A 23981-nucleotide genomic window follows, 5' to 3' on the forward strand; every position below is an offset into this window, starting at 1 on the left:
CTTCTTACTTCCCATCACCCCTCATCCCACTGACCCTTCAAAGCCCCCATCAAGATCACACTTGAGAGCCCCTCAACATTGCCTCTCACACCACACACCCCCCAATCCCTTACAGACCCTCACTATCCCCCCTTCACCACTCTAACTTGCTAAAGTACACCTGGCATTCCTCACAATCCCCATCACCTTTCATAGCCACTCATGTCAGCACTGACATCGCCCCTCATGTCACTCCCCATGTCACCCCTCACACCCTGCCACCCCTCATGTCACCCAAATACCAGCCCTCACAGCCCCCCACGTCACCCCTAATCGCCACACACCCCCTCCCCGCTCTCCCTCAACACCGAGACGCGCCACACGTGCCCAAGCCGCCCAGCAGAACGCATGCGCGCAGCCGTCCCGCCGCCGTGTACTGTGCGCATGCGCGCGGCCCCCGTTCGCCCCCCTCCCCTCTCCCCCTCTGCCCTCTCCAGACGGCGTCGGCTGTGCTGAGGTGGCCCCGGTAAGGGCGGGACGTGGTGGGTGGGCCTTCGCTGGCATCAGAACACGGCAGGGGAAGGGGAGACAGGAATTGGGAATGGGGACTTCGGAGGCGCCTTGGGTAGTGCCGGGGGGGGCCTTTCCCCGGGCCCTGCCATGGTCAGGCCACCTCCGCGGGCGCCGCGCTCGGCTTCTCTTCTGATGCAGGGCCGCTGGTCGCCGCCGTGTTCTGCGAGGTGGGAGCTGTTGGGGAGGGGCGGGACGCGGCCCCGAGGCGCTGTTCTGTGGGCAGCGGCGGCAGCCCCCGGCGCTCTCCGCTCTCCTTGGGCCAGTGTGGACCGGGCTCTGTCCATTGGGTTGTACAGCGCGAGGGGATCCGGGAAGGCGTTTGATCGGCTCAAGGCGTGGCTGCAGCGCATGATGCTGCTGCTGCAAAATAGGTCAAGACCCGGGTAAGCCACCAGCGGGTCCTGTGGGTGCTGGTGAGGCTGCCCAGGCACACAGCTACACTAAGCCAGCTGGTCCCGGCTACAGGAGCGGGTTTTATTCACAGAAGAGCTCTCTAAACGCAGCACCTGTATTCTGTGGCTTCTTCCTTGAGTATTATCATAAAATCCCAAAACGGTTTGGGTTGGAAGGGACCTTAAGTTCATCCAGTCCCAACCCCCTGCCATGGGCAGGGACACCTTCCACCAGTCCAGGTTGCTCCAAGCCCCGTCCAGCCTGGCCTTGAACACTGCCAGGGATGAGGCAGCCACAGCTTCTCTGGGCACCCTGTGCCAGCGCCTCAGCACCCTCACAGGGAACAACTTCTGCCTAAGAGCTCATCTCAATCTCCTCCCTGTCAGGTTAAAGCCATTCCCCTTTGTCCTGTCTCTACAGTACTCCATCCAAAATCCCTCTCCAGGTTTCTTGTAGCCCCTTTAGGCACTGGAGCTGCTCTAAAGTCTCCCCCTTAAGGAGCCTTCTCTTGTCCAGGCTGAACAAGCCCAGCTCTCTCAGCCTGGCTCCAGAGCAGAGCTGTTACAGCTGTCACAGCATCTCTGTGGCCTCTGGACTAGCTCCAACAGGTCCCTGCTGCACTTCCTTGTAGTTGGGATGCAACACTCCTGAGCTTGTAGTAGGTGATCTTTGAATACCAGCCAGCAGTCTTGGCCCCCCCTGCCCTCTAGGTCTATATCCCATGGAACCTTACTAAGCAGGTTCCTGAAGAGACCAGACTCTGCTCCCTTGAAGTCCAGGGCAGTGAGCTTGCTACACACTTTTCTCACTGTCCTGAGAATCTCGAACTCGACCATCTCATGATCACTGCAAACAAGGCTGCCCTAGAGCTTCACATTTCTAACCAGCCCTTCCCTGTTGGTGAGCATGAGGTCAAGCATGGCACCTCTCCTTGTCTTCTTCATTTCTTGCAGAAGGAAGTTGTCTTCCACACAATTGAGGAACCTCCTGGATTGCTTGTGCCGGGCCGTACCGTCCCTCCAGCAGATATCGGGGTGGTTGGAGTCCCCCATGAGAACAAGGGCCTGTGAGAGTGAGGCTGTTCTTATCTGTCTATATAGTGCTTCATCTACAGATTCCTCCTGATCAGGCAGTCTGTAACAGATCCCCACAATAATGTCTCCCATCACTGCTCTCCCTTTAACCCTGACCCATAAACTCTCTGTTGACTGATCAGTTGTCCCCAGACAGAGTTCCATACTCTTCAGCCTGTCCCTAACATAAATATGTACGTATATACAGCACATCCTTAAGCAGAAGGTTGCTGTTGGGATATGGGGGCTGCTGGAATGTTTCCCAGCTGAACACTGTGTTTAGGCGTTAGCTAGAACTTACTGGAAACTTCCTTGGCCTTTCTGGGCCCACGAACTGGAGAAAAATAACTGCAAAGATGCTATGTGCATGGCTGAGTCTAGCCCTGTCGGTGGATGAAATCTTGCAGTGCTCTGGGGCTGTGATGAGAGGGAAGTGGGTGGTTCCATATTGCACTGTACCATCTCAAAACCTTGTGGTTTTATGTGTGATTCCTGCAGGAAGCTGAAGCATCTGAAAGCTTTTCTCGCTCACAGGAAATCCCAGTAGTGTTGTCAGATTATCCAGAAATTACATGGATTACATCCAGGGCTCTGAATTCCCAGAAAAGGGAATTCCCTCTCTGTTAGAACTTCTTTCTTTGTGCAGTTAAGGCCATGTTGCAAAACACTTCTCTCAAAGATAGTTACATTGTAGGAACAGCTCTGGTAACTGTAATCCAGGGACATTTTATGTTGGCTTTTTTTTTCCTCCCAAGCAATACATGACATGTCCTTTGTAATTTGCAAAATGGTTGTGGATAGTGTTGCACCATGATTAGGAATCTTTGTACTGAATGTCTTTTCTGTCATTAATATTTGAAAGTTTGCAGGTCTTCTTGCAGCTAGAATGTGAACACAAGGGAAAGCAGCTTTCTGCTTCTCTTTTGCTGTTAATAATTAAATGGTGCCAAGTAAATGTTTCTAGCAGGCTGTCTGTTGGTCCATCACGTAGTTAAGCACCTGGGATCTTCCCAGCTTTCTCATTTTACTGCAGCATTTGTTTTCTCCCCATGGTTGTCTTTGCTTCTTCATTCTGTTAATTTGAAATCTTGCAGAGCCTCCTTCACTGGCCAGCCTTATAATCTAAGCTGTAAAGAAAAATGAAAACACCAGCTATTCCTGCACTATAGCAACTCTGCAAGCAAGCAAGCAAAGCAAAACTATCCACACTGCACATCTCTCCCCATGTCCCACAGCAAGATTTTTGTGATCTGATGCTGCTACCCTGGCATTTGTTTAGATCCTGAGTGCCTTTGCTTCAGTGCCAAAGCTGAGTTAGTGACAAGCAAATTAATGCCTTTGCTTTAGTGCCGAAGCTGAGTTAGTGGGAAGCAAATTATTGGCAACAGACCACAAATTTAGTCCTTGCTGTTCTTCTGACTCTTCAGGATATACCCTGCCCTGCCTGTTAGGTTGGAGAAGCTGTTAAAACAGTGGTGTTAGGCTGTCTGGGATGCATGCTGTATAGTAACACTCAAAATCGATAAATTGTGTTAATGATTTGAAAGAAAAATAGCTATTTCTATTCCATCTATACATAACCTTGAATTGTGACTGGTAGCTGAAAAACCAGAGTTTCTTTTAAATGTCTGCTTGTTTGGGGATTCCTTTACTGTCAGGTTTAATTTGCAGTATCCTGACACATTTGCAAGTGGTGTGTTGTGGCAGGGGTGCAGTGGTATTTGGCTGGTTGATGCTGATCTCCAGCCATTTGCACTTCTAGTGCTTGCCCAGGCAGTCACGCGCTCTTTCTGATATAAAAATAGATTTAATTGCACTGTATTAATGATTGACTTGCTTGAAGTCCATGTGTATCAGTGGAAGTATGTTCTGGAGATGTCTAGCTGTGGAATCAACTGTTTTAAATTAGATTAACACATGAAAGTGCTCCTAGCTATGGTGTTCATACTTTCAGGCTTTCCAATATCTCACTTGTTCTCCTCTTGCATAACTTTTAAAGTTAGAAGACAATTACCAGAGCTTTTAGACACATCGCAAAAGACCACGTGTTATTTATTCTCACTGACTCAGGAAAGAGACTCAGATCTCATAGTCTGACAGTGTCTCTATTAATGAACATGCTTAATTATACTTGGGGTCTACATTATGTTAGCCCATAGGTGTAACTTCCATAGAATCATAGAATGGTTTGGGTTGGAAGGGACTTGTAAGATCATCCAGTTCCAACCCCACTGCCACAGGCAGGGACACCTCCCACTAACCTTCCACTTGAGGAGTTTGCTCCAAGCTCTGCCCAGCCTGGCCTTGAACACTTTCCAGGGATGGGGCAGACACAGCTTCTTTGGGCAGCCTATGATAGCACTCACCACACTCACAGGGAAGAACTTCTGCCTTATATCTAACCTGAACTTCTCCTGTTTCAGTTTAAACCCATTACCTTTTGTCCTATCCCTACAGTCCCTGATGAAGAGTCCCCCTCTAGCACCCTTCTAGGGCCCTTCAGATATTGGAAAGCTGCTATGTACTTTGGCGTAGCTGCACCAATAGTAAATTATTTTGTTATATTTTTCAGGGAAAAACAAGGGAGAATTAACACAAAGTTGTAATGACTGTATTTTGCAGGAAACTAAAATAGGGTTATTTGAAAATCTGATGAACTGAATACCATTCATTTGCAAAGAAAAATAATGTTCATCAAATTAGTTAAAATATTTGTACCTAACAGGACAAGGGCCTGTTTTATTGGCCCTCAGCAAGTGAGCTGAGCTAAATCCACTCTCCACTGTAGATCTTCAGAATATAGTTTGGTTGTTGGGTTGTTTTTTTTCATAATTGGAGATCTAAATAGTGAAAGCTGCAGAGCTGGGGTCTGAAATCCCCTCACTGTGCAGTAGATACCCCTGTTAGTCACAGGAGGAGAGAGACCTGCTCCAGAAGCTGTCTGTTTAATGAGAGTTGTTTACTTCACCGTAAAACTGAGGGGAACATGGTAGTAAGGTACAGCAAGAATATTAGCTAAAGTTATTTATGACAAAGGTGCCACAAGTAGTAATTCTGCTTGTGTTTTTAGAGACAGAAATTAGTTGTTTGTGTGTAAACACTTTAATAATGTGGTTATTTGCCTGCTCTTCTCTGTTGTGAGGATATTTGTCATCTTGTTCTCTCTACCACAATTGCAAGTATGGAGGCTGGAAGCCATGCAGAAGTGCAGACTGATACCTTCAGGCTTTTTAAAGGTGTGGAGGTCAGCAGTGCCCCATGCTCATGGATGTTGTCACGTGCACTACTTAAAAACAATCTGATTTTTATGTTTTTCACCAACAGGCCCAGAAGAAGGGAATAAGTCATAAGAAAATCTGTACAAGGACTAGTTTTAAGGTAAGGATTAATAAAAGCATGTCAATATGGGGGCTGTGGAGGACTGTTAGTGTTCTTTGTTTTGTTTAGATAGGTTTTGGTAATCTGGTTCTGTATGGAGACAAGGTTCCTGCCCCTGCTTCACGTTTCAATATATCTGTGAGCCCTCTCCTCCAGTTGAGAGGCTTTGATTCCATCGGCAGTGACACTAGGCAGAGGAGTAGGCATGTCAGGTATATTAAGTCCTTTTAGGTTTACTCAGAACAGGCATGTGGGTGAAGAACCCCATCAGCATATATATAAGCCCCTTCTTATATATCGTGTGCTCTGGGCTCTTAACTATCTTACTGGCATTCTAACAGAACTGTTTTTCCCAAAGTCTTTCCCCTCCAGTAAGACTAGAGATTAGCAATATACAGTAAAAGTAAGAGTATAACCTCAGCAGCACATCTGTTATTATGAAGGCATTTTAATTTTAAAATTGTAGTAAAAATAATGGATGACTAGTTTGGAATTCTAGATCGATTATTTTTTCATTATGAAATTATGTTTTTGTTTGGAGCGGAAAAAGATAGAAATTCTCCTCTTTAATTTTACTAGTTGATCCTTGGGGGCTTTAAGATGTAGACAGGACAGAAAGCGCCAGATCTATGTCTTCGATAGTATTTGCCACTCAATATCCTCTTACAATGCTCTGTTCTTTAGCCTTTTTGGCCCTTTGTAGAACCATTAACCATTTCTTTTCTGTTTCTTTTTCAGTAAGTATTTTGGGTTTGTGGTTTGTTGGTTTTTTTGGGGTTTTTTTGTTGTTTTTTTCCCAGACTTTATCTTATTTGGGGTCTGTGTGTGTATTTGGTACCTCTGTGGCATGTCAATGGTCAGTACAGCTCATGGGATCAGCAGCGATTGAACATGAATGAGCCATGCCTGGCGTTGTTCAAGGCCAGGTTGGACAGAGCCTTGGATGGCATGGTTTAGTGTGAGGTGTCCATGCTCATGGCAGGGGGGTTGGAACTAGATGATCTTAAGGTCCTTTCCAACCCTAAGTATTCTATGATTCTATGTTCAGAAGTGCTCATGTCATCCCAGGGCAGGGGATGGGGAGGAGGGTGTGCTGCTTTCTACTGGAGTGCTTGCAGATGTAAGGGATACAGAGTCTCCCTTCAAAATATAAGCTGCTGTTGTTTGTGTGGCCTGCAGAGAAGAGCTCCCTGTGTGTCTGAACTTTTGACTGTAATAAAGTACATGATAGATTAATCACTGGTGATTTAAAGACCATGCTTAAGAAGACAATAGTACTTTCCTAAGAATGAAAGCATGGGATTCTAGTACAGACCTTCATATGCAGCAGTGACATCCCAAGAGAAATCATCTAGATGCCTAAAATGGCTTGCCTTGTAGTGTACTCTGATATCAGGCCTTTACCAGGTACTCAGGAAAGGGAGAGGTTTCTTGACTTTGTCCCATAAGGATATTTAAAAAGCCCAGCAGGGAGCAGGAACTAACCCCCCATTGTTATTGGTAAATTAGTATTGGAACATTATCCAGAATTGTATTCCTGGCACCCAGCTTGTGCTGCACGCAGTGCCCAGGGCAAATCCTAGGAATCCAACTGCATTTAATGGCATTAAAAACAATCCATGAGTTCTGTGTGCTCTGCCAAAAACGATTATCACTCGGGAATGCATCACTGTAGTCCAGATTGCTCTTCTACACCCGATGAGGTAGTTGTGTTCAGCTTTTTCTGGTGCTAAATGGGGTGCTTAACTTTGGCTCTGATGCACACATCTTCCTCAGTGATACCTGGCATGGGAAGTAACTGGAGCTGTAAATGTAGCAAAACTCACTTCCAGTCAGGAGGTGTTTGGGAAAGGGAGGACAGCACCATGGTATCCAGCTGTGTTTCCAGATCCATAGAGCAGAGATGGCAAGGTGTGCTGCTGTAGGGCTGGGCTAAGGGAGAACTGCAGAATGAACTCAAGTACTAGGGGAGAAGGGAGGAATTGTCTGCTCATTGTCTTTTATTCTGCAGTTATTGCTGTCTTGCTGTGTTGCTTTGTTCTTCTGTCAGATGTTTTGGTGTATGAAGCAAACATCTCGGACATGACTGAGTATTCCTCAAGGATGAGGAATCATCTACTCAGGTTTGGGTTTCATTTTCTTTTGCTGCGATGAGGACTAATAGCTAGCAGGCTTGAGGAAGCAGCTCTCATCTGTCTATGTGGCTTCTGCAAGGATTAGTTTAATGAGATTATGAAAGAGGAGATGCGAGCCTTTTCCCTGGCTGCATCACTGCTTGACAGTATAAACAGCAAACAGTATCCTGCAAGTCTGGGATTTCAGCATTAGTCTTGATTTGTAGGGCAGGAAAAGAAGATACCTGCTTTCTGTTAGCACCTTTTAAAAATACATTTGGTTGTCAGTCTCCATCTGTATCTGTACAGTACAAATACCTGAATCAAAGGTAACTGTCCATGGGTAAGAGTAAATGGTATTTTCAAAGGGTTCTTGTTGTAAAGCACCTACACTAGATTTGCATGAAGTATCTTAATAAGATGTTAATCTCTAGTCAAACTTCCAGAACACAAAGTTCCAAGAGCACCTAAATGGAACAGGGGACAAAGTTTTCCTGATTAATTTACGAGGTCTAGTGGAAGGTGTCCCTGGCTGTGGCAGGGGGTCGGAACTGGGTGAGCTTTCAGGTCCCAGCCAAACTAGTCTGGGATTCTGTGATTTGGTTTTTTTTAGGAAACTCTCTCGTGTTCATTAAAAGCAGTATCAAATCTCAGGTTTTACCAAACCTGCAATTTACTTTTAAGTTTAGGATGTAGATATTTCACTGCTGTGGAGTGCTACAGGTACTCTGGATTTGAAAGCAACAGTTGTCCTCTGAGTTGTTGTGCTTCAGGTATTTCAGTTGGCCAATTGCTGCATTTTGGAAAGCAAAGAAAAATTGTAAAGCTGTCCCTAGCCATGTTACCTTCAATAAAATTGTAGCTTTATATTCCCCATAATGAAGGTAAGTTGCCATTCAAATCTTCTCTTTTCCTGCTGATATATTTTTGGACACTTTGATAGAGTTTTTCATCTCAGGCAGTATCAGAATTTGACTTTCACCATGGCTTCTGCTGCACATTCCCTCCAAATTCAGCGCAGTTTTCAGCTGTCTTCTGAAAGTTGCTCAAATGACAATGGGGAGAAGTAAGAGAATGGAATGGAAAATGTGGCCATTCTAGCAAGCTAAATATTTCCTAACAATTCAGTCACTGACTTGCAGTTCTGCCAGTTCAGGTGCCACAGCCATTGCTTGGGTTTCAGTTGTAGTGAGTACTTGCTTTCCTTCATAGTTTAAACTTAACCTTGAGAATTCTTGCCAGCTTTGCAGCTGTTTCTGGTAGATATTTAATAGCATTTTTCTAGTTCTACTTTTCACTTGTGTGGGTTGCTTTTTGTGTTACACTGAAGAGCTCCATTATAGACCAGTAGACCGGACAGTCTCAAAATGTTGTAGTGGTTCTTAAGACAAAAAGCTTTCTCTCCTGGTTCTGTTCTTCTGTGTTAATCCCTACTCTTCTGTAAGTCTGATCAGAAAGGATAATAACTGCTTCCCCTTAAGCAAGGTACACACAACTTTCAAGCTTTGTTGTTGTTGTGAGTAATGTAAACTTTTTGCTAATTTTTACAGTCCTGTATAGTTGTATTCTAACAGGTACTTGAAAGTGTTTCAGTTCTGTGCAGTTCAGGTGCTGATCCATACTCTTTATCCTGTGTCCAGTTGAAAGATACTTCCCACAGCATGGTGCTAACTTCTGTAAAGTTACTTTAGCCAGAGGGAGAGAGGCTTGTTGCAACAAGATTGTACAAATGGGTCTCTGCTCATCTTTATAACTGTTTTTATACAAACATTTTGTTCTGAAATATTTTTTTTCTCTTCTGCCTGTGTCTTACCCTTTCTTTATATGTGAAAGGCAAAGGTAGTTAAGTGCAGCAGGAGGGCCAGGAGATCTCCTTGGATGGATAAGATGCTGCTGAGGAAAATTTGGAGGAAAAAAAGAGGCTTATAAAAGGTGGGAGCAAGGACAGGCGGCCTGTGAAGAATACAGGGATGTCTGGGAAGCTAGGGACCAGGTTAGGAAAGCTAAGACTCAGTTAGAATTAAATTTGTCTAGGGATGTGAAAGATAACAGGAAGGGATTCTATAGGTACACTGCAAATAAAAGACAGACTAGGGACAGCATGGACCCTCTCTGGAAGCTATCAGGAGAACTGGCTACACAGGATTTGGAGAAGGCTGAGGTTCTAAATGACTTCTTTGCCTCAGACTTCACTGGCAAATGCTCCAACCACACCATCCAAGGCTTGGAAGGCAGATGCAGGGACTGTGAGAATGAGGACCTTGGGCCCACTGTGGGAGACGACTTGGTTCAAGACCATCTTAAGAACCTGAACGTACACAAGTCAATGGGAACTGATGAAATCCATCCGCGGGCCCTGAAGGAGCTGGCAAATGAAGTTGCAAAGCCACTGTCCATCATATTTGAAAAGTCATGGTAGTCAGGTGAAGTTCCCAATGACTGGAAAAAGGGAAATATAACCCCCATTTTCAAGAAGGGGAAAATGGATGACCCGGGGAATTACAGACCAGTCAGTCTCACCTCTGTGCCTGGCAAGATTTTGGAGCAGCTTCTCCTGGAAGGCATGCTAAGGCACATGAAAAACAAGGTGGTTGGTGACAGCCAGTGTGGCTTCACTAAGGGGAAATCCTGCCTGACCAATTTGGTGGCCTTCTGTGATGGGACTATGGAACTGATGGACGGGGGTGGATCAGTTGACATCATCTACCTGGACTTGTGCAAAGCATTCGACACTGTCCCACGTGACATCCTTGTCTCTAAATTGGAGTGTCATCAATTTGATAGGTGGAGCACTCGGTGGATAAAGAACTGGCTGGATGGCTGCATGCAAAGAGTTGTGGTCAATGGCCCAATGTTTGGCTGGAGACCAGTAACAAGTGTTGTCCCTCAGGGACTGGTGTTGGGACCGGTCTTGTTCAACATCTTTGTCGATAACATGGACAGGGGGATTGAGTGCACCCTCAGCAAATTTGCTGATGACACCAAGCTGTGTGGTTTTGTTGATATGCTAGAGGGAAGGAATGCCATTCAGAGGGACCTTGACATGCTTGTGAGGTGGGCTGATGCCAGTGTTATGAAGTTTAACCATGACAAGTGCAAGGTCCTACACCTGGGTCAGAGCAATCCCAGGCACAGCTACAGGTTGGGCAGAGAAGATATTCAGAGCAGCCCTATGGAGAAGGACTTGGGGGTGTTGGTCAATGAGAAAATGAACATGAGCCAGCTTCAGTGTGTGCTCACAGTCCAGAAAGCCAACCGTATCCTGGGCTGCATCAAAAGAAGTGTGACCAGCAGGTCAAAGGAGGTGATCCTGCCCCTCTACTCTGCTCTCGTGAGACCTCACTTGGAGTATTGTGTGCAGTTCTGGTGTCCTCAACATAAAAAGGACATGGAACTGTTGGAACAAGTCCAGAGGAGGGCCACAAGGATGATCAGGGGACTGGAGCACCTCCCGTATGAAGACAGGCTGGGAAAGTTGGGGCTGTGTGGAGACCTTCCAGTATCTGAAGGGAGCCTATAAGGATGCTGGGGAGGGTCTCTTCATTAGCGGCTGTAGTGATAGGACAAGGGGTAATGGGTTAAAACTTGAACAGGTGAGGTTTAGACTGGATATAAGGAAGAAATTCTTTACCGTGAGGGTGGTGAGACACTGGAATGGGTTGGCCAAGGTGTTCAAGGCCAGGTTGGATGAAGCCTTGGGTGATCTGGTTTAGTGTGAGGTGTCCCTGCCTATGGCAGGGGGGTTGGAATTTGATCTTAAGGTCCTTTCCAACCCTAACTATTGTATGATTCTATGGAGGTGGGACTTTTTGACATGCACTCTTTTACAGCTGTTCTTGCCTATTTTCACAGCTTAACTGACATTCCACCCTTCCATCCCTCCAATTATATCAGTTTGTACTTCCTACTTGCTCCCCTGGGGTAGGAGAGATGGCTAAGAGACAGCCCTGACCAGCTACCCCTTTGTTACTGAACAGGAGGCAACTTCTGTCTCCTCTTCCTATCAGCTCCAAATTAAACATTGCTCTTTACATGGCTGCCAGAAGAGATAGAGCTTGTCCAGAGGGATGGATAGAGGAGGATTGTGGAGTGGGAAGAGGAGATGGAATCTTGCTGGAATCTTCCTAAGATTTCTTGGGCGCTTCTCCCCTGGCAAGTAAATACTTCCCCTTTGAGGCCTGCTGGCTTACAGTAGCTATTGGCGGAGAGTCAGGAGCTATGCACCATTACACTGAAGCACACTAATTCTGTTGGATTTGCAAGCACAGTTAAGAACTTGTCATGCTCTGGCAACCTTGGCAATGCCTATTTGCTTTGTTGACATTTCTGTCTTGCAGCATCCAGAGCTCTGAAAAGCGGAAACAGCCAGACCTACTTGCAGGCTGTGGAAGACTGTAAGCTCAAATCAAAAGTTCTGGCAGTCTGACTTCTATCCTCTGGCTCACAGACTTCAGTGAGCTTGCTGAGGAGCACATACTCTTCAGATTTGTTAGTTCCTGGAGGGGGCAATAGCTTCCAGAGGGAAAAATTACTCTAAATGCAAACTTCAAATATGCTTGTGACTCTGAATGGTAGAAAATAGGAAAGAGTAAGGAGGAGGGAGACAAAGCACAGAGAAAAGCACAGCAGAGATGTAACTCTGAGGAGCTTAGAAGTTGTCTTGTATGATGGACATTTTTCTTAACCCTCCTTGATAAAAATATAAGCAGTTCCCAAGGGATGATGGCAGAAGGGGGAAACTGTTGCATAGTGGAGATTCCAGCAAGCCCACTATAGAAAGTTTCTATACTGAAGTGGCCCTGAACAGAATGGTTCATCTCTCCATTCTTTGGCCACTGCTAGAAAAGATTAAATTTCTCTTCCCCACAAGGATCTTATTCTAGGATTCAAATTCAAAATCATGTGTTTTCCTATGATTCCCAGGTGGAGAATGACAGAAGAATGTTAACTTTAATGGAGCTGACACGCTGCCAAGGACTGGTATCCTGCCATTACTGTCTGCGTATCCTGAACACGTGCTCTCAGCTTACACTGAGGGGCATCATTCCTCAATGTCCTAACATATCTTACTGCTAGAACTGAAGTCAGGACAATGTGTTGCCTCCTTTAATTGCAGTTTGAAAAGTAATTTCAGATATGGAGGAATACACCAAAAAGAAATGGTGAGCATGGTAAGCATTGCTGTATTCCTCGTGACTGGTACAAAAATAAACTCAAAAATACATATTTTTTATTAAAAAAACAAAAAAAAAGGAACAGTAGATATTTGGTAGAGAAGAGCCATTCAAAAGTTGATTGAAATGTGTGTTGTTTCCAGCCTTTTAAGTAATGAGTCATATTTTGGAGTTTCAGCATGTGATTCCAAAGTACCCAGATTAATATTTAGTTAGAATCTTAAACTGTCCTGATTAAATCTATAACCATCCAAGCTAATGCTAGTTGTATACGTATGAGCTTCTGTCTGAGGTAAAATGTTTGGTTTAGTCTCCTGCAATGAAGTAGGGAGGATATCTACCTTATGAGTTTCAAATCATTCTAATGCACTTCTTGTATGAAAGACAGGTCTGATAAATGTCAAGGCCACGCATTCTGCAGTCTGTTGACACAAGAATAACTTAAAGTTCTGTAGAAGCATTTCAGCATGTGTTTTTGTTGATTTAACCTTGCTATAAAATGTCTTACTTGCACAAAACAGTTTTATAGGCTAGTTGTGGTTTATAGGGATTCTCTGCAGAGTGTGCAGCACCAGCTGCCTTGTGCTTCCCAGCTGTACTCTGACTCTGAGGACATGTTGGCATGGATGTTCCAGCAGTGGGTAAACCCATTGCTTGCTGTTATTTGTTCACTTTTATTGAATCTCCCTTCTAGCTTTGCACTGACTTGGTTATAGCTCATTCATGGCCATTAGTGGTTGGAGTCCTTCTCTCTGCTGGGACACAGGTGTACTTTAAAGCTGGAGCCAGCTAGGAGGTCATGTAAATATGCGGTTTGAGGAACTGGAGGCCAGAATCTGATCTTTCAGCTGCTGGTGTTATTGCAGAGGTGTGAATCTGTGATTTAATTGTGGTGGCAGCAGGCCCTCTAGAGGGTGGTTTGATCAGTGTGTGAGCAAGCTCAGGACCAGAAGCAGTTTAATGAAACTGTTTTAAGCTGACGAGCCTGTACTGCAGCTTGAAAAGGTAGTCTTCTTCATAGAACCACAAAGTGGTTGGGGTTAGAAGGGACCTTTATGAGCTTTAGCTTATCCAGTTCTGACCCGCTGCCACTGGCAGGAATACCATCCACTAGACCAGGTTTCTCAAAGCCCTGTCCAACTTAGCCTTGGAACCGTCACTTTCATCATGTGTGGTTCATTTTTAACTCTTTCCTAAAGTATTGTTCAGGTTTGAATATCTTTGGTTTCTGTATAGATATAAATAGGTCTAGGAGCTTCCATTTGAAAGACTGTGTACCTAACTCTTAACTGCTCAGTGCTATGATTTTCAGGAAAGATTTAACTGAGGGGTATTCAGTCACATTTGTAAGCAGTCAGAAGGAAGATGCCATGATCTGGCTGACCAGACAACTATGCATCTTATCCAATGGAAAAGAAAAACTGAACAGGCTGACAATCTCAGTGACTATGTGGCCACACAAATGCTAGCACCAGCACAAAGAAATAGCCAAGAACATATGGCTGTGGCTAGCAGGAGGTCTAGTGTTTCTTGGCACTGTCTACACCATGTTAGGACAGTGAAAGCTGCTCATGACACTGCATCCTTGTACTACAGGTAACAGTTACTTTCCCAGAGAATTAGGAGGAGCAATTGCAAATTGAACAGACTTTACAATAGGTATTTTGGAAGTGTGAGTCTTCTGTTCTCAAAGTGGGAAGTTAACATAAAGATCTATGTCTCAGCTTGGACCTTCAGTTACAGAATTCACCTCCTGGGGACATGTCCTCACCATCACCCTCTTAGGTTGCCATTGATAAATTACTTAAGAGGAATGGAAGTAAAACTTGACTTAAAAAATAAAAGGGCATGTATCTTTAACTTTCTTTACTTTAGAAAACAGTTTTGGCATTGCAGGAACAAGTTAAATGTATGTGTGTACTCCTAAAGAAAATGTGAGATTACCTGTTAGTCAAACCTACTTTTTTTTTTTTTTTTTTTTTACTTTTGCAGCAAAAGCTGCAAGTCATTTGAAGGCTAAATAGCATCTCCATTCTCATGAGTTCTGATTTGCCTCTCCTGGAACCATGGATGAGTACAGCCGCTTTGTGGACTGGGACAAGATGGACAGTTCTTTGCAGAGCCAGGATGTGAAGGAGCTGACCTGCCCCGAGCTCCCAGAGCTCAAGCAGCTGGCTCGCCAAGGCTACTGGGCCAAGAACCACTCCCTGAGAGCCAAAGTGTACCACAAGCTTCTCAGCAATATCCCATGCCGTACAGTCACCCCGGATGCAAATGTGTACCGAGACATTGTGGTAAAGATCATTGGGAAGCGCAGTGGTAGCTCTCTTCCATTGCCAGAGTTCGTGGATGACACCCTGGTCCCCACATACTGCTTGAATGCAGAAGGTATCGGGGCGGTCAGGAAGATCATCCTGTGCATTGCAAATCAGTTCCCAGATATCTCATTTTGCCCAGCACTGCCCTCGGTGGTTGCTTTGCTCCTACACTACAGCAAGGACGAGGCTGAGTGCTTTGAGCAGGTTTGTCGCATCCTTGCTTGCAATGACCCATCCAAGCGGCTCATTGACCAGACGTTCTTGGCTTTTGAGTCGTCTTGTATGACCTTTGGAGACCTGGCAAATAAGTACTGTCAGGCGGCGCATAAGCTAATGGTGGCAGTGTCCGAGGACGTGCTGGAAGTGTACTCTGACTGGCAGCGATGGCTCTTTGGAGAGCTGCCCATGGTGTATGTTGCTCGGGTCTTTGATGTGTTACTGGTGGAAGGCTACAAAGTTCTCTATCGCGTGGCACTGGCTCTTCTAAAGTTTTTTCGCAAAGTCAGAGGTGGGCAGCCCATGAAGTCTGACAGCATACAGCAGGACATCCGAATGTTTGTGAGGGACATTGCCAAGTCAGTGCCTCCAGAGAAGCTGCTGGAAAAGGCCTTTGCTGTCCGCCTTTTCTCACGGAAGGAGATACAGCTGCTGCAGATGGCCAATGAGAAGGCTTTGCAGCAGAAGGGCATCACGGTCAAACAGAAGAGGTAGGGCTTTTGCTGCAGACAGCCCAAGTGACCTCAGGAAACTGCCCAGCGTGGTGAGCAGTTGGTCACTCGGCCCTGGGTGACTGCTGGGAACACAATATGTGCTGGTGTACCTGCTGATCTTTGATCTCTGCAGGAGAATGTGCAGCTGCAAAATTAAGCATTACAATTAAGGATTGTAAGAAGAAGTGTAACTGAAATGTTGTGATACAAGAGAAACAACACGCTTTCTCATAGCTTAGTGATTAATTCATAATTGCTGCTTACAGCTACATGTTAATTGCAAGTATTACATCTCAGAAGTGTCTTTCACAAGCTGTTTTTAACTAAAAGATGTGTTAGCGAAGCTGGGGGAAACACTGATAGTGTACTCAAAGGAAAAGTACCACAAAAATGTGAAAAATAATTTTTAAATATTAGATTATTTATATAAAATGTCAATTTCATTCTGCCCAGGACTGTGAATTCAGCAGCTTCTGCAGTGTAAGGAGGCAAAAACTCTGTCAGCTGGGAAAAGTTTGCTTAACTGAGGAGTTATTTTAATAAAGCAAGGAAGAAGTAAGTCTTACTTACAGGTTACTTTGACAATTAGTTTGGCTGCAGGCCTGCTGAAAGTCCAGAGTATATTAATCATAGGCAGAAGTTGTCCTATTTTGTGACAGGCTTATGTACCATTAGAAATAATGATTTTGAAGGAACCATGGAAGAGAGGAGTGAGGATAGTGAGTCAAAAGGTGGCTGCATGGTCAGAATTTCTTTTCAGAAATGAGGGGAAGAAAAACCAGCTGTGAAGCCGGTAAATGAAATCCTGCTCCAGTGTGATAGTAAAAGGCATCTCCATGTAGATAGGAAAGGCAGGAATGCATTAATCTAAACAAATCAGCATCTTGCCAAGTGTGAATGTATACGCTTGTAAATGCTGGTGCTATAGAGATTCTGGTTCTCCCAAGGCCTTCTGTGACTGCAGAAGATCTCCCAGCTGTTTTTGAAATCCAAATTGAAGTGTTGAACAGTTTATCAGCTGTTCTGACCTCTGAAGGGAGGATGACTTCTGGAAATTGGCTGGGGTCAGTGGGTGTGATATATGGAACTTGGTGTTCTAGCGGGACAGTTTCATTTCCTCTAAATCTTCAAAAATCAAAAGGTACGAGCCAGTGATATATCCTACAGCCAATTGTGTTGCTGAGTTAGTTACAGTGGTTGCAAGCAGATACCATATGTATGGAGATATAAATGTAGCAGACTTTAGCCTACAAAATAATGTAAATGTCAGCTGAACTTCTTCCATATGCCTAAATACATGTAAAGCTCCCTCGACTCTTTTCCAACAGTTTCTATTTAGACTCACAGTTTGATTTACAGTTAACTTGTGCTTTATTTTGCTCATCTCTTGGAAGAGACTCTGTTAGTCTCAAATATTACAAGGCCATTAGGCCCTGGGACATCACATTGGGTAGAGTTCAGATCATCACCGATGTTCAATTAGATGCGAGTTCTCTTGTCCAGATGTGTTTGGCCTGTGCAAGGAGATGATGAATTGTTCATTCTACAAGCAGATAGCAAAAAAAAAGGGGGGGGGGGGGGGGGGGGCGGAAGAACCTAGAAATAGGAAATATTTTAACCTGTCTGTCTGTTTTTCTCATGCCTGGTGATTCGAATCAAACCTCACTGTGTTAGTTTCTCTCCAGGCTCCTTTCCTTCACTTTGTCATGGATGCAGGAAATCGCTGATCTTTTCTTTTTTTTTGTCTTTCTGCTTACACATTCTCCTTCTGTCAATTCCATACCCACTGCACCCTTCCTGTTTGCAGTATTGCATCTCCCAGAAGGTAGGTTCAACCACTTGAATCTTTGCACTTTGCTCGTTTCTTGTTTTTTTGGCTGGTTATTCTTTCCGAGGCTGTCCTTATGGCTGCTGCTGGGGCAGGAGAAGCAGTGCAGCAATCCCAGCATCTGATTGCTGTGTAACACCTCCTGAATGCACTCCTGAAAAGTTAGTTCAAAGCACCTGCAAAGATGTAAGATAAGGGATTTTGAGTCCAGCCAGACAAGAGTGCTTCCATGCAACAAGCTTGTGTTTTCCAGAGTGGAAAAGAGTTAACAGTGGGATTTGTGGCCTTTCCACACTGGAAGAAAAAGTATTGCTTTAAAGCATCTCAGGTGATGTCTTCAGAAACACGTCCAAACATGGTTTATGGTGTTGCGGTAGATGTGAGATATCCTCAGCTTTTTTTTTTTTCCTCTTTGCAAGCTTTCTGCAGTTAATTGGAAAGATGTTGGACTGAATCCAACTTGGCACACTCCTACAAGTCACTTGTCTCTAATCATACTAGATTATATTTATTTTTAAGTAGGTAGGGGTTTTAGAGGCAAGGAGACAAGATCGTTTTCCTGTGTCAAGAAGGTCAGAGTTACTCAGCCATGTAGTGCTAGTGGTTAACGAAGTCATTCATCAAGTCTTGGCCTGAAAAGCAAATCTTAAATAACAAAACCCAGTGGATTGTGATATCTGATAAGCAGAGAACTTGGAAAGAAGAAAGACTGCCCTGTGATTCTGAAATACCACAGGTGAATGGGTTTAAATTAATGCCTTTGAGAATATTCTGGCCTTGTTGCGGGTGCCCTGAGTTAACTTCAGTGAGTGATGCACACTAACACTTGTACTAATCTATAAAATCAAAATTGGAATTAATTTACTCATGTTTTCATGTCTGAAATAACACCTTAACAGGTTTATCAGAGCACGTTTTGTATCCTACTCTGTGTGTTGAGGATTTTACCTCTAAGAAATCAGCAGGCTGTTAATCCCAGCCAAGGAAATCTTCAGTGTCCATGTATTATTTTACTGCAGTTACAGCAGAAAGCCTTGATTTCTATGAGGAAGCACACAGTTCTGAGGGGATTTAGGTACAGGGTGTCTGTTGACAGTGATCTCAACACAGGATTATGTTTCAGGCTTATGCATCACTTATGGCTTCTACTGCCATGTGTGACTGACGAAGAGCGTATCACTTGTACCACGTATTTATGCTCTAACTGAAATTGTAATGGATTTTAAAGATAATGCTGACCAGATAAGATTTAACACAAAACAAAACAGAGCAGGAAGATGTAATTCAGTGAGTCAGACCTTGGAGTGTGGTATTTCTGGTCTTGGCATACCACAGAGATACCCACTGTGACAGCAGCAACTGCCCATCAGCAGCGTTGGCTTATCTTCAGGAACATTGAGGTCTCTGGATCTCAATTTATTTAAGATATAGATGTAAAAAACAACATTCCTATGAAAATAGAAAATAAGCTGCTTTATAAAACTTCTAAATTGTGCTTCTTCTCTAAGTTGAATTTTCTTTGGGTTAATAAAGTTGCATGTCTTTCCAACATCAGCATTTGATAGCAAGTTGTCATGCCAATTCCAATAAGCCAGCATGAAGAGCTGAGGAAAACACTAATGCAGGGTAAAAGATTAGTGACTTTGTTCAGTTCTAGAGGTGGACTTTTTGGTGGCAGTGCCAGTCTGAATTTAGTGTAGTTTCCAAGTGCTGGTTTCTTGCTAGAGAACCCTTAAAGGCCTCTGGAGTGGTGAAGACTAAGCTTTATTTTCATTAACAAATACTAACCAAAATGTTGGGGTTTTTTATTTGTCATTTTGTCCTGTTCATTTACTGCTCTGAGCAGCAGCTACCCAACTGAAGTAAATGATTTTCCGTGTTGTTAGAGAAATACTGTCCAAAATGCAAGGATGGATACAGGTTAGACACTTGTAACTCAGCTTGCAATTTTCTGACCCCTGTCCAAAAAAAACCCTTCTATTTTTGTAAAGCAGCAGTTTGGTGTGATGTGGGTGCAGGCTGTACTGACATTGGTCTCAACACAGATTTGACTCATAAGCACCTGCAGCTGTGACTTATGCCTGGGCCAATAGCAGGTCATTTTATTTCATATCCTTCTGTTAAGCTGTGGTTTCCGTTTATTAACTGTATGGTGACATTAAATACAAGTGATTTGCCATGACATTCAAGGGATAGGAATAGTCTTAAATGGCCAACACCATGATAAATGCTTTCTGGTTGATTCAAAAGATCTGGTTGTAGAGTTGATACAGCTGAAAAAGCTATAGCTGATAAAACTGAAGTAATGTGGCCAGGCAGGGCCAAGACAGTGATCATCCCCCTGTACTGGGCACTAGTGAGGCTGCATGTCAAATCCTGTGTTCATTTCTGGGCCCCTCACTGCAAGAAGGACATTGAGATGCTGGAGCTGGTCCAGAGAAAGGCAATGGAGCTGGTGAAGGGTCGGAGCACAAGTGTGATGAGGAATGACTGAGGGAACTGGGGGTTTAGTCTGGAGAACGTAAGGCTCAGGGGGACCTTATCACTCTCTCCAACTACCTGAGAGGTAGCTTTCTTCACAAAGAGGCTTATCAGGCATGGGAACAGGCTGCTCAGGGCAGTGGTGGAGTCACCGTCCCTGGAATTATTCATAAAGCATGTAGATGAGCCCCACAGTGACATGGTTTAGTGGTGGCCTTGGCAGTGCTGGTGGAAGAGTGGGACTTGATGATCTTAAAGTTCTTTTCCGACATGGTTGATTTCTGTGATATTTCCACATGGAAAATTTGTAGGAAGACACAGGGTACTGAAGGTGATGTGTTACTATGAATGCTGCTGAACACAGGCTTTGAGTAGGGGTAAGGAAGTCCTTAAATCTAGTTCATCATATCCAGGAGAAGGAACAGAGGCAAAAGAAAAGATACGCTGAGGTTGAGAGCCTTTTAGGAACAAGTACTTTAGTTGCCTAAACAGATCACATCACTGTGAAAATGCACAGAGCAAGCATACAAATAATTATGAGGTTTGCCTGTTTTATCATCATTACTTTTCCTCCAGAAAGTCACTGTAATAAACTAGTTGACTGCCCTGAATGTTTGTTAATTCCCTGAATGTGAGAAAAATAGAATTCCTGATGAACGGAAACCAAGGTGTTGTTTCTCAGCTCTGTTCCTTAGTGCCACCAGCCTTTAACTGCAGATTAGGCAGGACCAGGAGGGCTGAGACCTGAAGATATGGGTCTTGCCTCTTACTTTGTTCGGTTGATCTCTCCTTCAACTTGCTGTACAAGCTTATTTGCTTGCACAAATAATGTCCTAGGTAGTGATAATGCAAGTTTTAAAGTAGTTGCAGCTTGCTTAAATAGGTGTCCACGTAAGTTTATTGCTAATTAAATAACACAGGGCAACAATGCAAGCAGCGATTGGGTTCATTTTCCTAGAGAAAGCAGTCATTTTATTTCTTTTTTTTTTTCCTAAGTGACCTAAGGGGGCACTTCATTAGCAGTGCTGACATTAAGGTAACACCAGGCAAGAACCACAGTCAAGAGCAGTGCAAATGCTGCTGATTTCTTGGTACTATAGAAAAGAAAGATAATAAAACCCATATAGTTTGTGTGGTTTGGGGAGTGAGCTAAGCCATTCAGATACATGCAGATATGTAGCATTGAGATTCTCTTTATGCTTTGTGAAACTTAGAGGAAAGATTGTCAAATCTGGTAAAATATTGAAAGATTGTCTGATTGTCAAAAAAAATAGAAAAAAAATAAATTGGAAGATACTTGCAACTGAACGCCTGCATGCAGACCAAGCTGCCTAAAGCTTCTTGTAACTAACAGCTGCCTAGTAATTTAGTGTCTTGCATAAGTTCCTGCATCACTTAAACTTTTATTTGGCTGTCACTCCTGCATTTTAAATGTCTTTAACATCAGCCATGGCTGGTGCAGTCCCCAGGCTCTGGGGTCTGTGCTTATTTAATCTGAGAAATGAAGGCTGGTTGAAATTATGATGATTAGTAGTAGTATTTTTACCTTCAAGTAATAATGAAAGTTTAAAAGCCATGAAACAGTTCTTACAATTGTATTGGACCCCTCGAGGCAGGGGAGGTTTGCTTTCTTAGCATTGTGAACATCTTATAAGGGCCTGTAGGGACAGGACAAGGGGGAATGGTTTTAGCCTGACAGAGGGGAGATTGAGATGAGATCTTAGGCAGGAGTTCTTCCCTGTGAGGGTGCTGAGGCGCTGGCACAGGGTGCCCAGAGAAGCTGTGGCTGCCCCATCCCTGGCAGTGTTCAAGGCCAGGTTGGATGGGGCTTGGAGAAACCTGGTCTAATGAAAGGTATCCCTCCCCATGGCAGGGAATTGGAACTGGATGAGCTTTAAGGTCCCTTCCAACCCAAACCAGTCTTGGATTCTATGTCCTCTATATAAAAGGTGCAAGCCACAGCTGTCATACAGGGGAAATGCTCCAGATATTTCATTAAGGCCAAATCACTATCACTGAGGATTGTGTTAAACTGCAATAGTTTATTATCTTCACTAAGTTATGGCCTTCTAATCCCATGGGCTGGAGCACTGAACAACAGCATAGCTACTAGGGTCTTCCAGTGTTCATTGTAGTGAACATTTTAGCGTTTGTGTAGCATTCATTTAGTGTAACATGTCTGCGTGTTACTGGTCAGTAGTTTGACACTTGTTGATAAATCATTGCTTCTCAATGTTTTGTGTTGTATTTCTCAGGCAGAATGTGCATTTAGCAGTTCATGCTGAGAACTTCAAGTCTGAAATTGTCAGTGTGAAAGAGATGCGAGATATCTGGTCGTGGATCCCAGAGCGGTTTGCACTTTGCCAGCCCCTCTTGCTTTTCACCACTTCGGAACATGGCTGTAGTCTGAGCAGGTAAGGAAAACCCTTCCCTATTCTTTTCTACTGGAGGGCAAAAAAGAGCAACAGGGGAAATGTTCACCAGATTTTCAAAAAGGCCATGCCTCATCAGAACCTGATCTAGTGAATATTATTTGAGATACAAAGTAAATGTGACAAAGTCCTCCTATTGGCTACAGCATTTGACCAGGGTACTTCACATGCCATGCCATAGCAATTCATTTTAAACTGTCCAGGACCAATTGGAAGAGTCAAACCTCCATCGGTTCCCAGAATGTGCTGGTCTGAGACTGGCTCATTCCCCACTGCATATGAATGGTTTAATTCAGCATCTGCTCAGCAGGTTCTTTTGATCGATAACCACAACTGATCCAAAGAATAAGGGAAATGGAAACTGGCAATTCATAGAATCATAGAATAGTTAGGATTGGAAAGGACCTCAAGATCATCTAGTTCCAACCCCCCTGCCATGGGCAGGGACACCTCACACTAAACCATAAATTCCTCTACCAGTGATTCGGTTTGTTGTTATATTTGTGGTGGGACAAACTAGGTATGAGTTCTCCTTGCACTTGACACAAAAGACTATAATCCTGTAGTTCCTAATAATGACTTTGATATCTGCAGCCAAGGTGCTGAGGTGAGGAGTGGTCTGCTCTGCCATCCCCATGTGCCCATGAGAAAAAGCAGAAGCAAGCAAAGAGAACACATTATTTTCTATGAAAGCCAAAAACTCTTCAAACACAGCCATCAGTCCTCAGGACACAACTTCCTTTAGGTTATCTTCACTCAAAATTGTGTGAAATGTGATAGTCTTCAAGTTATTCTGCAAGAGGCATAAACAACTGTACAGAGAACAGAGTAGAGGAGAACTACTTGATAATACTTGTTTACACTCAACTCATATTTACAGTGGACTGTAGAAAGCATTTGCAGGAACATGCTTAGTTTTCAGATGACTTTCTTGCCATGCCATCAGCTGGAGGGGGAGGAGGTGCATGAACTTAAGTGAGAGCAGAACTGAAGGTGATCGTAGTTGAGTGCTCATGTTCATGAATTCTGCACTTCAGATTCTATTCTCACAGCGAGGGACATGAACCAACTCTTCTCCTCATCAAGACCACAGCAAAAGAGGTAAGTGAGGTAAAAGACAACTGGTTCATTTAGGGATTAGGCACTTATTTAATGCTGTATTGCAACACACCACTGTTAAAATGAAGAAGCAAGAGACCTGAAATTGCTCAGGGAAGAGAGGGGTTGTTTGGGATTTTTTTAACAATACCTGTTTTAAGTGGTTCCATTTATTGATTATGGGACTATGTTTTCATGGGTAAATCTTGTAAACAAGGTCTTGGTCAGCTGTTCTTTTTCTTGTAAGCAGTGTTGGATGAGGGACTAGAGTAACTCATTTTGCTCTTGAACAGACTCTTTAATTGCAGATTCAGAGGGAGAGGCTGAGAAATTGTGTTAAGAAACTTCATTTTCTCTAGGATATGAGGAGAGAAAGTAGCCACATTTAAATAGTATGAATAATACTGGACTACATAATATGGAAACAAAA

At 43.9% G+C, this 23981-nt stretch overlaps 1 protein-coding gene across 3 annotated transcripts in view; it reads left to right on the forward strand.

The window, feature by feature from the left end:
• The first annotated feature begins 445 nt into the window (after positions 1-445).
• The window catches only part of TBC1D24 (TBC1 domain family member 24), a 31213-nt gene continuing 7677 nt past the window's right edge, over positions 446-23981 (forward strand). Inside the window, exons 1-8 of one of the 3 annotated variants that reach the window (XM_031050407.2) lie at positions 446-505; positions 1899-2011; positions 5343-5396; positions 12434-12681; positions 14677-15709; positions 17520-17537; positions 22277-22435; positions 23491-23554. In XM_031050407.2, coding sequence (XP_030906267.1) covers positions 14751-15709; positions 17520-17537; positions 22277-22435; positions 23491-23554 — 1200 coding nt within the window. In that variant the 5' untranslated portion in view covers positions 446-505; positions 1899-2011; positions 5343-5396; positions 12434-12681; positions 14677-14750. The remainder of the gene's footprint in view (positions 506-1898; positions 2012-5342; positions 5397-12433; positions 12682-14676; positions 15710-17519; positions 17538-22276; positions 22436-23490; positions 23555-23981) is intronic. The other 2 variants (XM_031050408.2, XM_005150662.3) reach the window with 2 other exon arrangements.

This window comes from Melopsittacus undulatus, chromosome 8 (genome assembly GCF_012275295.1).
Source record: "Melopsittacus undulatus isolate bMelUnd1 chromosome 8, bMelUnd1.mat.Z, whole genome shotgun sequence".
NCBI classification, from domain to species: Eukaryota; Metazoa; Chordata; class Aves; order Psittaciformes; family Psittaculidae; genus Melopsittacus; species Melopsittacus undulatus.